Source organism: Bombina bombina, chromosome 3 (genome assembly GCF_027579735.1).
Source record: "Bombina bombina isolate aBomBom1 chromosome 3, aBomBom1.pri, whole genome shotgun sequence".
Classification (NCBI taxonomy): domain Eukaryota; kingdom Metazoa; phylum Chordata; class Amphibia; order Anura; family Bombinatoridae; genus Bombina; species Bombina bombina.
This window is the reverse complement of record NC_069501.1, coordinates 103,036,595-103,052,371: the sequence shown is the minus strand read 5'-3', so window position 1 is coordinate 103,052,371 and position 15,777 is coordinate 103,036,595. Positions and strand designations below refer to the sequence as shown.

The 15,777-nt window shown below is 40.9% G+C and overlaps 1 protein-coding gene across 1 annotated transcript in view; it reads left to right on the top strand.

Moving 5' to 3' along the window:
* MORC3 (MORC family CW-type zinc finger 3) overlaps positions 1-15,777 on the top strand; it is a 340,436-nt gene that overhangs the window by 129,102 nt on the left and 195,557 nt on the right. The window contains exon 8 of the mRNA XM_053705944.1: positions 8,939-9,058. Within this exon, the coding sequence (XP_053561919.1) occupies positions 8,939-9,058 (120 nt within the window). The remainder of the gene's footprint in view (positions 1-8,938; positions 9,059-15,777) is intronic.

Here is a 15,777-nt window from a genome sequence, read left to right as displayed (position 1 = left end):
CTTGAGTCGCCAGACTTTTCATCCGGGGGAGTGGGAACTTCATCCGGAGGTCTTTGCCCAAATACTTCGACGTTGGGGCAAACCAGAGATAGATCTCATGGCGTCTCGCCAGAACGCCAAACTTCCTCGCTACGGATCCAGATCCAGGGATCCGGGAGCGGTTCTGATAGATGCTTTGACAGCACCTTGGAACTTCAGGATGGCTTATGTGTTTCCACCCTTCCCGCTGCTTCCTCGATTGATTGCCAAAATCAAACAGGAGAGAGCATCAGTGATTCTAATAGCACCTGCATGGCCACGCAGGACTTGGTATGCAGATCTAGTGGACATGTCATCCTGTCCGCCTTGGTCTCTACCTCTAAGACAGGACCTTCTGATACAGGGTCCATTCAAACATCAAAATCTAAATTCTCTGAAGCTGACTGCTTGGAAATTGAACGCTTGATTTCTCCAACATAGGTGTGTCCGGTCCACGGCGTCATCCTTACTTGTGGGATATTCTCTTCCCCAACAGGAAATGGCAAAGAGCCCAGCAAAGCTGGTCACATGATCCCTCCTAGGCTCCGCCTACCCCAGTCATTCTCTTTGCCGTTGTACAGGCAACATCTCCACGGAGATGGCTTAGAGTTTTTTAGTGTTTAACTGTAGTTTTTCATTATTCAATCAAGAGTTTGTTATTTTCAAATAGTGCTGGTACGTACTATTTACTCAGAAACAGAAAAGAGATGAAGAATTCTGTTTGTATGAGGAAAATGATTTTAGCAACCGTAACTAAAATCCATGGCTGTTCCACACAGGACTGTTGAGAGCAATTAACTTCAGTTGGGGGAACAGTTTGCAGTCCCTTGCTGCTTGAGGTATGACACATTCTAACAAGACGATGTAATGCTGGAAGCTGTCATTTTCCCTATGGGATCCGGTAAGCCATGTTTATTACGATTGTAAATAAGGGCTTCACAAGGGCTTATTTAGACTGTAGACTTTTTTTGGGCTAAATCGATTGATATTAACACTTATTTAGCCTTGAGGAATCATTTATTCTGGGTATTTTGATATAATAATATCGGCAGGCACTGTTTTAGACACCTTATTCTTTAGGGGCTTTCCCAAAGCATAGGCAGAGTCTCATTTTCGCGCCGGTGTTGCGCACTTGTTTTTGAGAGGCATGGCATGCAGTCGCATGTGAGAGGAGCTCTGATACTTATAAAAGACTTCTGAAGGCGTCATTTGGTATCGTATTCCCCTTTGGGTTTGGTTGGGTCTCAGCAAAGCAGATACCAGGGACTGTAAAGGGGTTAAAGCTTAAAACGGCTCCGGTTCCGTTATTTTAAGGGTTAAAGCTTCCAAAATTGGTGTGCAATATTTTCAAGGCTTTAAGACACTGTGGTGAAAATTTGGTGAATTTTGAACAATTCCTTCATGTTTTTTCGCAATTGCAGTAATAAAGTGTGTTCAGTTTAAAATTTAAAGTGACAGTAACGGTTTTATTTTAAAACGTTTTTTGTACTTTCTTATCAAGTTTATGCCTGTTTAACATGTCTGAACTACCAGATAGACTGTGTTCTGAATGTGGGGAAGCCAGAATTCCTATTCATTTAAATAAATGTGATTTATGTGATAATGACAATGATGCCCAAGATGATTCCTCAAGTGAGGGGAGTAAGCATGGTACTGCATCATTCCCTCCTTCGTCTACACGAGTCTTGCCCACTCAGGAGGCCCCTAGTACATCTAGCGCGCCAATACTCCTTACTATGCAACAATTAACGGCTGTAATGGATAATTCTGTCAAAAACATTTTAGCCAAGATGAACCCTTGTCAGCGTAAGCGTGGCTGCTCTGTTTTAGTTACTGAAGAGCATGACGACGCTGATATTAATATCTCTGAAGGGCCCCTAACCCAATCTGAGGGGGCCAGGGAGGTTTTGTCTGAGGGAGAAATTACTGATTTAGGGAACATTTCTCAGCAGGCTGAATCTGATGTGATTACATTTAAATTTAAATTGGAACATCTCCGCATTTTGCTTAAGGAGGTATTATCCACTCTGGATGATTGTGAAAATTTGGTCATCCCAGAGAAACTATGTAAAATGGACAAGTTCCTAGAGGTGCCGGGGCTCCCAGAAGCTTTTCCTATACCCAAGCGGGTGGCGGACATTGTTAATAAAGAATGGGAAAGGCCCGATATTCCTTTCGTCCCTCCCCCCATATTTAAAAAATTGTTTCCTATGGTCGACCCCAGAAAGGACTTATGGCAGTCAGTCCCCAAGGTCGAGGGAGCGGTTTCTACTTTAAACAAACGCACCACTATTCCCATAGAGGATAGTTGTGTTTTCAAAGATCCTATGGATAAAAAATTAGAAGGTTTGCTTAAAAAGATGTTTGTTCAGCAGGGTTACCTTCTACAACCCATTTCATGCATTGTCCCTGTCACTACAGCCGCATATTTCTGGTTTGATGAACTGATTAAGGTGCTCGATAGTGACTCTCCTCCTTATGAGGAGATTATGGACAGAATCAATGCTCTCAAATTGGCTAATTCTTTCACTCTAGACGCCTCTTTGCAATTGGCTAAGTTAGCGGCTAAGAATTCTGGGTTTGCTATTGTGGCGCGCAGAGCGCTTTGGTTGAAATCTTGGTCGGCTGATGCGTCTTCCAAGAACAAGCTACTAAACATTCCTTTCAAGGGGAAAACGCTGTTTGGTCCTGACTTGAAAGAGATTATCTCTGATATCACTGGGGGTAAGGGCCACGCCCTTCCTCAGGATCGGCCTTTCAAGGCAAAAAATAGACCTAATTTTCGTCCCTTTCGTAAAAACGGACCGACCCAAGGTGCTACGTCCTCTAAGCAAGAGGGTAATTCTTCTCAGGCCAAGCCAGCTTGGAGACCAATGCAAGGCTGGAACAAGGGAAAGCAGGCCAAGAAACCTGCCACTGCTACCAAGACAGCATGAAATATTGGCCCCCGATCCGGGACCGGATCTGGTGGGGGGCAGACTCTCTCTCTTCGCTCAGGCTTGGGCAAGAGATGTTCTGGATCCTTGGGCGCTAGAAATAGTCTCCCAGGGTTATCTTCTGGAATTCAAGGGACTTCCCCCAAGGGGGAGGTTCCACAGGTCTCAGTTGTCTTCAGACCACATAAAAAGACAGGCGTTCTTACATTGTGTAGAAGACCTGTTAAAAATGGGAGTGATTCATCCTGTTCCATTAAGAGAACAAGGGATGGGGTTCTACTCCAATCTGTTCATAGTTCCCAAAAAAGAGGGAACGTTCAGACCAATCCTAGATCTCAAGATCTTAAACAAATTTCTCAAGGTCCCATCGTTCAAGATGGAAACCATTCGAACTATCCTTCCTTCCATCCAGGAAGGTCAATTCATGACCACGGTGGATTTAAAGGATGCGTATCTACATATTCCTATCCACAAGGAACATCATCGGTTCCTAAGGTTTGCATTCCTGGACAAACATTACCAGTTCGTGGCGCTTCCTTTCGGATTAGCCACTGCTCCAAGGATTTTCACAAAGGTACTAGGGTCCCTTCTAGCGGTGCTAAGACCAAGGGGCATTGCAGTAGTACCCTACCTGGACGACATTCTGATTCAAGCGTCGTCCCTCCCTCGAGCAAAGGCTCACACGGACATCGTCCTGGCCTTTCTCAGATCTCACGGCTGGAAAGTGAACGTGGAAAAGAGTTCTCTATCCCCGTCAACAAGGGTTCCCTTCTTGGGAACAATTATAGACTCCTCAGAAATGAGGATTTTTCTAACAGAGGCCAGAATAACAAAGCTTCTGGACTCTTGTCGGATACTTCATTCCGTTCCTCTTCCTTCCGTAGCTCAGTGCATGGAAGTGATCGGGTTGATGGTAGCGGCAATGGACATAGTTCCTTTTGCGCGCATTCATCTAAGACCATTACAACTGTGCATGCTCAGTCAGTGGAATGGGGACTATACAGACTTGTCTCCAAAGATACAAGTAAATCAGAGGACCAGAGACTCACTCCGTTGGTGGCTGTCCCTGGACAACCTGTCACAAGGGATGACATTCCGCAGACCAGAGTGGGTCATTGTCACGACCGACGCCAGTCTGATGGGCTGGGGCGCGGTCTGGGGATCCCTGAAAGCTCAGGGTCTTTGGTCTCGGGAAGAATCTCTTCTACCGATAAATATTCTGGAACTGAGAGCGATATTCAATGCTCTCAAGGCTTGGCCTCAGCTAGCGAGGACCAAGTTCATACGGTTTCAATCAGACAACATGACGACTGTTGCGTACATCAACCATCAGGGGGGAACAAGGAGTTCCCTAGCGATGGAGGAAGTGACCAAGATTATTCTATGGGCGGAGTCTCACTCCTGCCACCTGTCTGCTATCCACATCCCGGGAGTGGAAAATTGGGAAGCGGATTTTCTGAGTCGTCAGACATTGCATCCGGGGGAGTGGGAACTCCATCCGGAAATCTTTGCCCTAGTCACTCAGCTGTGGGGCATTCCAGACATGGATCTAATGGCCTCTCGTCAGAACTTCAAAGTTCCCTGTTACGGGTCCAGATCCAGGGATCCCAAGGCGGCTCTAGTGGATGCACTAGTAGCACCTTGGACCTTCAAACTAGCTTATGTGTTTCCGCCGTTTCCTCTCATTCCCAGGCTGGTAGCCAGGATCAATCAGGAGAGGGCGTCGGTGATCTTGATAGCTCCTGCGTGGCCACGCAGGACTTGGTATGCAGATCTGGTGAATATGTCATCGGCTCCACCTTGGAAGCTACCTTTGAGACGAGACCTTCTTGTTCAGGGTCCGTTCGAACATCCGAATCTGGTTTCACTCCAGCTGACTGCCTGGAGATTGAACGCTTGATTTTATCGAAGCGAGGTTTCTCAGATTCTGTTATCGATACTCTTGTTCAGGCCAGAAAGCCTGTAACTAGAAAGATTTACCACAAAATTTGGAAAAAATATATCTGTTGGTGTGAATCTAAAGGATTCCCTTGGGACAAGGTTAAGATTCCTAGGATTCTATCCTTCCTTCAAGAAGGATTGGAAAAAGGATTATCGGCAAGTTCCCTGAAGGGACAGATTTCTGCCTTGTCGGTGTTACTTCACAAAAAGCTGGCAGCTGTGCCAGATGTTCAAGCCTTTGTTCAGGCTTTGGTTAGAATTAAGCCTGTTTACAAACCTTTGACTCCTCCTTGGAGTCTCAATTTAGTTCTTTCAGTTCTTCAGGGGGTTCCGTTTGAACCCTTACATTCCGTTGATATTAAGTTATTATCTTGGAAAGTTTTGTTTTTAGTTGCAATTTCTTCTGCTAGAAGAGTTTCAGAATTATCTGCTCTGCAGTGTTCCCCTCCTTATCTGGTGTTCCATGCAGATAAGGTGGTTTTACGTACTAAACCTGGTTTTCTTCCGAAAGTTGTTTCTAACAAAAACATTAACCAGGAGATTATCGTGCCTTCTCTGTGTCCGAAACCAGTTTCAAAGAAGGAACGTTTGTTGCACAATTTGGATGTTGTTCGCGCTCTAAAATTCTATTTAGATGCTACAAAGGATTTTAGACAAACATCTTCCTTGTTTGTTGTTTATTCAGGTAAAAGGAGAGGTCAAAAAGCAACTTCTACCTCTCTCTCTTTTTGGATTAAAAGCATCATCAGATTGGCTTACGAGACTGCCGGACGGCAGCCTCCCGAAAGAATCACAGCTCATTCCACTAGGGCTGTGGCTTCCACATGGGCCTTCAAGAACGAGGCTTCTGTTGATCAGATATGTAGGGCAGCGACTTGGTCTTCACTGCACACTTTTACCAAATTTTACAAGTTTGATACTTTTGCTTCTTCTGAGGCTATTTTTGGGAGAAAGGTTTTGCAAGCCGTGGTGCCTTCCATTTAGGTGACCTGATTTGCTCCCTCCCTTCATCCGTGTCCTAAAGCTTTGGTATTGGTTCCCACAAGTAAGGATGACGCCGTGGACCGGACACACCTATGTTGGAGAAAACAGAATTTATGTTTACCTGATAAATTTCTTTCTCCAACGGTGTGTCCGGTCCACGGCCCGCCCTGGTTTTTTTAATCAGGTCTGATAATTTATTTTCTTTAACTACAGTCACCACGGTACCATATGGTTTCTCCTATGCTAATATTCCTCCTTAACGTCGGTCGAATGACTGGGGTAGGCGGAGCCTAGGAGGGATCATGTGACCAGCTTTGCTGGGCTCTTTGCCATTTCCTGTTGGGGAAGAGAATATCCCACAAGTAAGGATGACGCCGTGGACCGGACACACCGTTGGAGAAAGAAATTTATCAGGTAAACATAAATTCTGTTTTTATCAAAACGTGGTTTTTCTGAGTCGGTTATTGATACCCTGATACAGGCTAGGAAGCCTGTTACCAGAAAGATTTACCATAAAATATGGCGTAAATACCTATACTGGTGTGAATCCAAAGATTACTCCTGGAGTAAGGTTAGGATTCCTAGGATATTGTCCTTTCTACAAGAAGGTTTAGAAAAGGGTTTATCGGCTAGCTCATTAAAGGGACAGATCTCAGCTCTGTCCATCTTGTTACACAAGCGTCTGTCAGAAAATCCAGACGTCCAGGCATTTTGTCAGGCTTTAGCTAGGATCAAGCCTGTGTTTAAAACTGTTGCTCCGCCATGGAGTTTAAACCTAGTTCTTAACGTTTTACAGGGTGTTCCGTTTGAACCCCTTCATTCCATTGATATAAGGTTGTTATCTTGGAAAGTTCTATTTTTAATGGCTATTTCCTCGGCTCGAAGAGTCTCTGAATTATCAGCCTTACATTGTGATTCTCCTTATCTGATCTTTCACTCAGACAAGGTAGTTCTGCGTACTAAACCTGGGTTCTTACCTAAGGTAGTCACTAACAGGAATATCAATCAAGAGATTGTTGTTCCATCCTTGTGTCCAAATCCTTCTTCAAAGAAGGAACGTCTTCTACACAATCTGGATGTAGTTCGTGCCCTCAAGTTCTCCTTGCAGGCAACTAAGGATTTTCGACAAACGTCTTCCCTGTTTGTCGTGTACTCTGGTCAGAGGAGAGGTCATAAGGCTTCGGCTACCTCTCTCTCCTTCTGGCTTCGTAGCATAATTCGTTTAGCCTATGAGACTGCTGGACAGCAGCCTCCTGGAAGAATTACAGCTCATTCTACTAGAGCTGTGGCTTCCACTTGGGCCTTTAAGAATGAGGCCTCTGTTGAACAGATTTGCAAGGCTGCAACTTGGTCTTCGCTTCATACTTTTTCCAAATTTTACAAATTTGACACTTTTGCTTCTTCGGAGGCTATTTTTGGGAGAAAGGTTCTTCAGGCAGTGGTTCCTTCTGTATAATGAGCCTGCCTATCCCTCCCGTCATCCGTGTACTTTTGCTTTGGTATTGGTATCCCAGAAGTAATGATGACCCGTGGACTGATCACACATAACAGAAGAAAACATAATTTATGCTTACCTGATAAATTCCTTTCTTCTGTTGTGTGATCAGTCCACGGCCCGCCCTGTTTTTTAAGGCAGGTAAATATTTTTTAAATTATAATCCAGTCACCACTGCACCCTTGGCTTCTCCTTTCTCGTTGGTCTTTGGTCGAATGACTGGAGGTGACGTAGAGGGGAGGAGCTATATAGCAACTCTGCTGGGTGAATCCTCTTGCACTTCCTGTAGGGGAGCAGATAATATCCCAGAAGTAATGATGACCCGTGGACTGATCACACAACAGAAGAAAGGAATTTATCAGGTAAGCATAAATTATGTTTTTTTCTAGCCCCAGAGCTGTCTCGCTTTCCTTGTAACCCTGGTAGTTTGGACAATACCGCTGTAAGGGTATGATCCATAACTGCCGCCATGTCTTGTAAAGTAAACGCCATGGGCGCGCTAGATGTACTTGGCGCCTCTTGAGCGGGAGTCGAAGGTTCTGACACGTGGGGCGAGTTAGTCGGCATAACTTCCCTCTTGTCAGTTTCCTCTGGTGATAAATCTTTTTAAGACAGAATATGATCTTTATAACTTAAAGTGAAATCAGTGCATTTGGTACACATTCTAAGAGGGGGTTCCACAATGGCTTCTAAACATAATGAACAAGGAGTTTCCTCTATGTCAGACATGTTTAAACAGACTAGCAATGAGACCAGCAAGCTTGGAAAACACTTTGATAAATGTAAACAAGCAAAAAATAAAAACGGTACTGTGCCTTTAAGAGAAACAAATTGTCAGAAATTGAAAAACAGTGATAAAAAGCAGTAAATCTTTCGAAATGCTTACAGTGTGTATAATAGACTAACAGAGCATTGCACCCACTTGCAAATGGATGATTAACCCCTTAGTTTCAAAACCGGATCAAAAAAATATCCCTCAAGTAATGGATGATCCGTGGACTGGATACACCTTACAAGAGAAATACAAAGCACTAAAGTATAAATGCAGCAGAACTCTCATATCATGCAGTGCTATATTGCACTGGGTTTGTCTTTCCTTTACACACAGAAATGCAAGGAAATGCCCCTTCGAGAAGAGTAGCAAAATCTGCCTTTTTAGAATCTCGTGAGGGATCTTGCAGTGCTGGAGGATCATTTTATATAATCTCGTCTGAGCTTAATCCGATCAGGACCTAAGTGTTCAGGAACCAAAATTGAGGAAAAATTCAAACAACTTGACCCCCCCCCCCCCCCACACACACACACACACTGTTTAGAGGCATCTCTATCGTTATTTTGTTTTGGGGGGATTTCTCTCTGAGTTCTCTTCCACAAAAATGTTGCATTTTTCTCTTTCTATGGAATATGGTGTAAACAATAATTTAGTACTCTGAAAAGATATCAGCAATTCTGGAGAAAATGGAGAGATTTGATGTAGCTGTGTAGCTAATTAGACCACCAAATGTAGATATCAACATTGTGTTCTTTTCATTATAAATTTATATAGTTTCCTTAATATGATCAGCCTAAAACTGTAAAGATCACATTTGGATACAATTGCCGGAACAAAGAGCATTATGGAATAATGATGTACCATAAAAACAGACTCATTAAGGCATATGTGAAAGTTGGCTGTCAGTTAAAGGTGAGTCTTGTTTTGAATTCAATTTTTTACTTATCCTTAGTAATTCAGATAGATGATTGTTGTTAAATGTCATGTGTGTTTCCTGCAAATATTGTGAGTGAAAAAAAAAAAAGTTTTTCCTTCCAATAAAATATGCATTTTGCCTTTTGTAATGGCTATGAATTAATAGGCTTTACTATGGTTTATTGAGGCGTTAGGCATTGCAATTAAAAGGATAAAAAATAAAGAAGAGAGCCGAGCCAATCCAGTAGTAAAGTATAAAATGTAGCATTTATTTCACCCAAAAGGGTATTTAAAAGTTCATCACACCATCATAAAATACACACAACAGGATGTTCAAAAAACAGCTTTGTTAAGCATACGCGTTTCAGCAAGAGGCCGTATTCATAGCTTAACCAAAACACATACAGACTGAGATTTTATTCACAATAGTAGCACAACCATTGGATAAAACAAAATTGGTAACAGCTGATTAGAACATAGTTAATTACATGATCCCTTCATTTTGACTACACCCATTATGGGAGGAATATAGTATTTCCTCTGAAACTTTCATGTAAACTACTGACTTAATCCTATACTAATAGGCACAAGTATTTTGCACTCACTATCCACATAAACAACCTTATTGTGAAAAGATGTGTATTGAATTCTATACACCACACTGGTGTGATAGTTAAATAGCTTAACAAAGGTGCACGTGCAAAAATCCCAATATATATCAGCAATCTAAAAAGAGAGAGAATAGCAGATAAAAATATAATATACATTAAATCTAAGTTGGGTTCCAGGGGAATTGAACTCTAGACCTCATGTCCCTAGGCAGAGAAGACAACCACTCTTCTAAAGGGGAATATTTCTGAAACACTTCATTAGAATGGTATTATTAGAATTAAAAGACGCACAAACCTTAAGTTAAGGAAAATACTCAGCCCAATATTATATCTCAGCTAATACTCCTATTATGTCTAAGTAGTTTGGAAGAAATGTAACAAAGCATAGACAAAATATTTAAATCTTAAATTTTAAATTCTAAATATTTAAAACTTTAAATTTTAAATGGCTACCAGGGGAATCGAACTGTCAACCTCATGTCCCTAGGTAAAGGTGACTACCTCTATTCTACCAAAGAACAGTGGTGGAGATTGCATAAAAGGTAAACAAATGGAATGATTAGTTAATCTAGTTGATACACAGACACTGGATTAAAGAAAATCTTAAATCTAACTTGTATCTTGCTGCTTATGCTTAATGCAAATGCATACAAGTTAAATTCAATAAAAAATATCATTGAATTGGTTTATAGGGCTATTACTACTGTCAGAGGTCTAGGGGGAACCGATCTAAAGTAATCCGGCAGGCATTAACTTGATAGCTAAATTACTTAATCCCCTGGACCAGCTAAAGATGAAGATCATAGCACACCTAAGGTTAGAGTATCCAATGCTTAACAAGATAGATTATAAAGCTAGATTGCATCAGGGAATTAACATCATATAGAAAAGATTCGTGGTGATCAAGACATCCGGGGATATCCAAAGTGGCAATTTAGACACTTACGCCTGCTTGATAGGACAAGAAAGTAGAAACAAATTCTACTAAAGATACATGTTAAACCTGCCAGTGATTAATGAGATCGTATTCAGAGTTGAAGCCTTATGGAACTCTTGTCTCCAACCTAAAGATCCAATACATCTCATCCTTTATCACCCCCCCTTTTTGGAGGAATAATCTTGTCTATTACTTGCCATCTCAGTGATTCTAAACTGCTATTATGATGCAGTGCAAAATGTTGTACTAGAGGGGTAGTAGATTTCCCCACTGAAATAGTGGAGAAATGTTGTCGAATATGTGACCCAACATCTCTGGTGGTTTGTCCAACATATTGCCGTCTGCACATTACACAGGTAATAAGATGGACCACATATGAAGAGTTACAATTCAGTAGATGTTTAATATCAAAACTTTCTTGTGTAATCTCAGACTTGAAAGTTTTAGAAATGGTAGCATATTCACAAGGTTTGCACTTGTTTCTCCCACATCTATACATCCCAGTATAAGTAAGCCATGAGCTTTGTGTAGTTGATACAGGGGGTAAATCAGATGGAGATACCATATTACCTATGCTCATTCCACGCCTGAAATCCCCTCTTCCACGCAAGGGATGAGTTTGTTGTCAGCTTTAAGTATTTCAAAGTGTTTCTTAATAATGTCACACATTTGTTTGTACTGTCTACTGTGTCCAGTGACAAAATTAACTCCTCTGAATGTATTATTCTTCCGACTTCCATCCCGTGATTTGTCCAACAGTAGGTCCCGTCTGAGGTTATTCACCTCCAAATTTGCTCTACTGATAATTTTGTTAGAGTAACCTCTTTGTCTGAGGCGTGAATCTAGATCCCTAGCTCTGATGTGATATTGGTTTGGATCACTAAAATTCCGTTTAAGACGTATATATTGTCCTTTGGCCACTGCATGTGAAACAAAGCTGGGATGGCAAGATTTAGCATGAAGCAGGGAATTCCCTGCTATAGGTTTCCTGTATACATCAGTATGCACTTTTCCATCAGCACCTGCTTTAAGAGTGACGTCCAGATAATTTATAGACTCCTTTTGATATTCAAAAGTAAAGGCCAAGTTTAATTGATTCTCATTCAACCAAGCCACAAAAAGAGAAGCTGTATGGTCATCACCTCTGAAGATGAAGATCAAGTCATCAATGTATCTCTTATAAAAAGAGATACATTGGCGGAAGGGGTTATCATCTCCATATATGCGGGATAGCTCCCACCAACCTAAAAAAAGGTTGGCATAAGAGGGGGCAAATTTAGCCCCCATAGCTGTCCCGCATATCTGGAGATAGAAAACCCCCTCAAATCTGAAAAAATTGTGTGAAAGGAGGAACAGTGTAACCTCCAGGATAAATTCCCGAAAATCAGACGTGTAATCAGTATATTCCCTCAGAAAAAAACCCTATTGCCTCAATGCCCTGTTGATGGGGTATAGAGGAATAAAGGGCTACAACGTCTATGGTAAGCCAGGAATCAACCCTGCTATTCGATCTGATCTCATCAACCAAATTCAAGATATGCTTGATGTCTCTGAGATGGCTTTTGAGGGAGACTACCAAGGGGCGCAATAAAGCATCCAACCACTGGGAAAGGTGTTCCAATAGGGAGCCAATACCGCTCACAATTGTACGTCCCTTCACCTCCTCTAAGGATTTGTGCACCTTAGGGAGGTGATGAAAAATGGGGACTACTGGGTTAGGGACATATAAAAAATCTGCTGTATCTCTATCAATATGCCCTTTATCCAAAGCCTCATCAATAAGATGTGACAATTTCTTTTGGAAAATCTTAGTGGGGTCTGAAGGTAATATTCTATAGTTTCTTGTATCTTGTAGCTGGCGAGAGGCTCCTCCATTTTGGCATTGAACTTTGCACACTAACTTTGTTTGGGCCAATAATTGCAATTACCATTTGGCCCCTAACAAATACATTTTCTCTGTCTTAAACTTTTTCTCTGTTTATTTATTGCAATTAAAAGAACAGAAAACAATTAGAGATTGTATATACAAAGCTTAATTATGGATATTTTAAACAACTTTGCAATATACTTCAATATGTATTTCTTTCATGTAATTGGCAAGAGTCCATGAGCTACTGACATATGGGATATACAATCCTACCAGGAGGGGCAAAGTTTCCCAATCCTCAAAATGCCTATAAATACACCCCTCACCACACCCACAATTCAGTTTTACAAACTTTGCCTCCTATGGAGGTGGTGAAGTAAAGTTTGTGCTAAGATTTCTACGTTGACATGCGCTTCTCAGCATTTTGAAGCCCGATTCCTCTCAGAGTACAGCAAATGTCAGAGGGATGTGAAGGGTGTATCACCTATTGAATGCAATGTTTTTCCTCACAGGAGATCTATTTCATAGGTTCTCTGTTATCGGTCGTAGAGATTCATCTCCTTATCTCCCTTTTCAGATCGATGATATACTCTCATATACCATTACTTCTACTGATAACTGTTTCAGTACTGGTTTGGCTATCTGCTATATGTGGATGGGTGTCTTTCGGTAAGTATGTTTTTTATTACTTAAGACACCCCAGCTATGGTTTGGCACTTTATATAAAGTTCTAAATATATGTATTGTACTTATATTTGCCATGAGTCAGGTTCATGTATTTCCTTGTGCAGACTGTCAGTTTCATATTTAGGGAAAATAAAAATATTAAGAAATATTTTTCTTACCTGGGTGCACCAAATGCTAGACTTTATTGGGTCATTTTTGCTGCAAGAATTTTTTGGTGTGAAAAGTACGTCTGTTGACGCAAGTTCGTCATTTCCGGCGTCTTAGTTGACGCAGAAGCCTTACACACGGTTGCGTCAGTGACGCAAGTGTGTCATTTTTCATTCATTTAATACCCCATTGCTGTTTGACTCTTGCCTTTTTCTATGTCAGAGGGCTATGCTATTTGAATTTTTCCACATTCCTGAAACTGTCATATAAGGAAATTGATAATTTTGCTTTATATGTTCTTTTTTCTTTTACATTTTGCAAGATGTCTCAATCTGATCCTGCCTCAGAAGTATCTGTTGGAACTTTACTGCCTGACATCGGTTCTACCAAAGCTAAGTGCATTTGTTGTAAGATTGTGGAAATTATATCTCCAAATGTCATTTGTAATAGTTGTCGTCATGATTAACTTTTACATGCAGATAATGTGTCCATCAGTAATAGTACATTACCAGTTGCAGTTCCTTCAACTTCTAATGTACATGATATACCTATGAATTTTAAAGAATTTGTTGCTGATTCTATTCAGAAGGCTTTGTCTGCATTTCCACCTTCTAATAAACGTAAAAGGTCTTTTAAAACTTCTCACTCAGTTGATGAAATTTCTAATGACCGACAACATAATGATTTATCCTCCTCCTGATGAGGATCTATCTGATACAGAAGATCCTTCCTCAGATATTGACACTGACAAATCTACTTATTTAAAATGGAGTATATTCATTCTTTATTAAAAGAAGTGTTAATTACTTTGGATATTGAGGAAACCAGTCCACTTGACGTTAAGTCTAGTAAACGTTTAAATGCTGTTTTTAAACCTCCTGTGGTTACTCCAGAGGTTTTTCCTATTCCTGATGCTATTTCTGATATGATTTCTAAGGAATGGAATATGCCAGGTACTTCTTTTATTCCTTCTTCAAGGTTTAAAAACTTGTATCCTTTACCAGCAATTTCTATTGAGTTTTGGGGAAAAGTCCCCAAAGTTGATGGGGCTATTTCTACTCTTGCTAAGCGTACCACTATTCCTATGGAAGATAGTACTTCCTTTAAGGATCCTGTAGATAGGAAGCTTGAATCTTATCTAAGGAAAGCCTATTTATATTCAGGTCATCTTCTCAGACCTGCAATTTCTTTGGCTGATGTTGCGGCTGCATCAACTTTTGGTTGGAAAATTTAGGGCAACAAGAATTGGATTCTGACATATCTAGCATTGTTCGCTTACTGCAACATGCTAATCATTTTATTTGTGATGCCATTTTTGATATTATCAAAATTGATGTTAGATCCATGTCTTTAGCTATTTTAGCTAGAAGAGCTTTGTGGCTTAAATCTTGGAATGCTGATATGACATCTAAGTCTAGATTACTATCTCTTTCTTTCCAAGGTAATAATTTATTTGGTTCTCAGTTGGATTCTATTATTTAAACTGCTACTGGGGAAAAGGGAGTTTTTCTGCCTCAGGATAAAAAAAACCTAAGGGTAAATCTAAGGCTTCGTACCGTTTTCATTCCTTTCGTCAAAATAAGGAACAAAAATCTAATCATTCCCCCAAGGAATCTTTTTCCAATTGGAAGCCTTCCTCAAATTGGAATAAATCCAAGCCATTTAAGAAACCAAAGTCAGCCCCTAAGTCCGCAAGAAGGTGCTGCCCTCATTCCAGCTTAGCTGGTAGGGGGCAGATTAAGGTTTTTCAAAGATATTTGGATAAATTCTGTCCAAAATCAATGGATTCACAGCATTGTCTCTCAAGGTTATCGAATAGGATTCAGAGTAAGACCTTTTTCTCTCACGCATCCCAGCAAATCCAGTAAAAGCTCAGGGTTTCCTGAAGTGTGTTTCAGACCTGGAGTTTTCAGGGGTAATCATGCCGGTTCCTGTTCAGGAACAAGGTCTGGGGTTTTATTCAAATCTATTCATTATCCCAAAGAAGGAAAATTCATTCAGACCAGTTCTGGATCTGAAAATTTTGAATCGTTATATAAGAGTACCAACTTTCAAAATGGTGACTATAAGGACTATTCTGCCTTTTGTTCAGTGAGGACATTATATGTCCAACAATAGACTTGCAGGATGCATACCTTCATATTCCGATTCATCCAGAACATTATCAGTTCCTGAGATTCTCTTTTCTAGACAAGCATTACCAATTTGTTGCTCTTCCATTTGGCCTAGCAACAGCTCCAAGAATCTTTTCAAAGGTTCTGGGTGCCCTACTCTCTGTAATCAGGGAACAGGGTATTGCTGTGTTTCCTTATTTGGACGATATCTTGGTACTAGCTCAGTCTTTACGTTCTGCAGAATCTCACACGAATCAACTAGTGTTGTTTCTTCGAAAACATGGTTGGAGGATCAATTAACCAAAAAGTTTCTTGATTCCTCAGACAAGGGTCACCTTTTTAGGTTTCCAGAT